The sequence below is a fragment of the Aptenodytes forsteri genome, unplaced genomic scaffold (assembly GCF_000699145.1).
Source record: "Aptenodytes forsteri isolate BGI_AS27 unplaced genomic scaffold, ASM69914v1 Scaffold2, whole genome shotgun sequence".
NCBI classification, from domain to species: Eukaryota; Metazoa; Chordata; class Aves; order Sphenisciformes; family Spheniscidae; genus Aptenodytes; species Aptenodytes forsteri.
Window position 1 is genome coordinate 4,434,466 of NW_008795695.1, and position 1,744 is coordinate 4,436,209.

A 1,744-nucleotide genomic window follows, 5' to 3' on the forward strand; every position below is an offset into this window, starting at 1 on the left:
AGAGGGAGGTGCTCATCTCTTCTCCCTGGGATCCAGTGACAGGACGCGTGGGAATGCTTCAAAGCTGCACCAGGGGAGGTTTAGACTGGACATTAGGAAGCATTTCTTTACCGAGAGGGTGGTCAAACACTGGAACAGGCTTCCTGGAGAGGTGGTCGATGCCTCAAGCCTGTCAGTGTTTAAGAGGCATTTGGACAATGCCCTTAATAACATGCTTTAACTTGGTCAGCCCTGAACTGGTCAGGCAGTTGGACTAGATGATCATTGTAGGTCCCTTCTAACTGAAATAGGCTATTCTAGTCTATTCTATTCTATGTTTATGTTATAGGAGGGCCATGCTCTCTCAGCAGAGTTTTATTCAGAAAGATAAAATGAACCTACTACTTCAAATAAAAATAAGAGTTTTTCAAGTCACATGTAAGACTAGAAGACACTATCAGATCACCTAAACTGATTTCATGCAATGTGTGGTCCTCAACAGCTGGTCATCTGCAAGACAGCAAAGTGTTCTCTGCTCTTTCTACACACAAACAAATACACATACAATGTCTAAAGCCATTATCAGAAGTCAGCTCCCACCTGCTGTCAATGCTTGCCAGCCAACATAGCAAAAGGATGCTAGTCCATATGTCACATTAGTATCATCTTCATTATTAAGCTAAAAAACTAGTTATTTTTGCAGCTTTAGCTTTAGCATAATTTTATTTTGGTTCACAAAATTATAAATTATTTATCATGTCCCCCCACCTCTCTCCAACTGCCAAAAAGCTGTGGACCAGAGAATTTTTTTCCCAAAACACTGCTTAAGTGTTTTTTCAGCGGAGAAGACGGGAGTGTTTTGAACAAGCCTTCTTTTATAGCACAGGCCAGAGTATTTTACCCATCTTCCCCCTGCAGAGCTCAAAAACTGCATTTCATCAAATCTTCCTCTGAAGATACCAAGATATGAAAAATCTACATTTCTTTGAATATGAAAGCCTTTCAGCAAAGGCTGACCACCAGAGCTTCAGTTTAAAAGTAGTGAAATCTTGAAGCTTACTATTAAACTAAGAAGTCTACAGCCTTTCCATTTGTCACAAAACTACATCCGGCAAAGGTGCCTGGTGTTGGCCTCTGCAGAGAACATTAAAAATGAAGTAAGGTAGTGCGACAAAGAGAACGGAGGCATGTTCATTCAGAGTAGTTGGGGAAGTACCTTCTTACCTCACCTGTCACATCTTATTTTAGATTTACAAAAACAAACAGATTTAAATTAATTTCTAATCAAATTCAGACACTTACCTGTTATGTTGAAACATTTCACATGCTACTTTTGCTTCAACATGCAGCATTTCAAATGGCAGGTCTTTATGAATTAGCTTTCTGGCATCCCTTGTAAGAGAACGGAAGTTGTCCTAAAAAACAGTTGATACATATATAACTGTCACCACTGTTTCACAGCTGTACTGAACAGACAAAGCATAGGAAACACTAAGTATTAGTCAAAATAATAAGGATCATCTACTATAGATCCTAAATATAAGAATATTGCTGTAGGATTGTAACTCTTACTATTTATCTGCAACAGATTGCTACAGATCATTGCTGTTTGAATGGACTGATTCAACACCCAGTGAAATCAATAGGCATTTTTCCATCAGAAACTATTCATATTAATTGGAGTTAAACTTCTCAGGTTTTCCCAACTGTTGTGGTTCAACCCAGCAGGCAGCTGAACACCACACAGCCGTTCGCTCACTCTCCC

General features: G+C 39.4%; 1 protein-coding gene across 1 annotated transcript in view; it reads right to left on the bottom strand.

Annotated features, from left to right (window-relative positions):
- MRPL39 (mitochondrial ribosomal protein L39) overlaps nt 1-1,744 on the bottom strand; it is a 10,893-nt gene that overhangs the window by 4,825 nt on the left and 4,324 nt on the right. Inside the window, exon 6 of the mRNA XM_009283060.1 lies at nt 1,282-1,394. Within this exon, the coding sequence (XP_009281335.1) occupies nt 1,282-1,394 (113 nt within the window). The remainder of the gene's footprint in view (nt 1-1,281; nt 1,395-1,744) is intronic.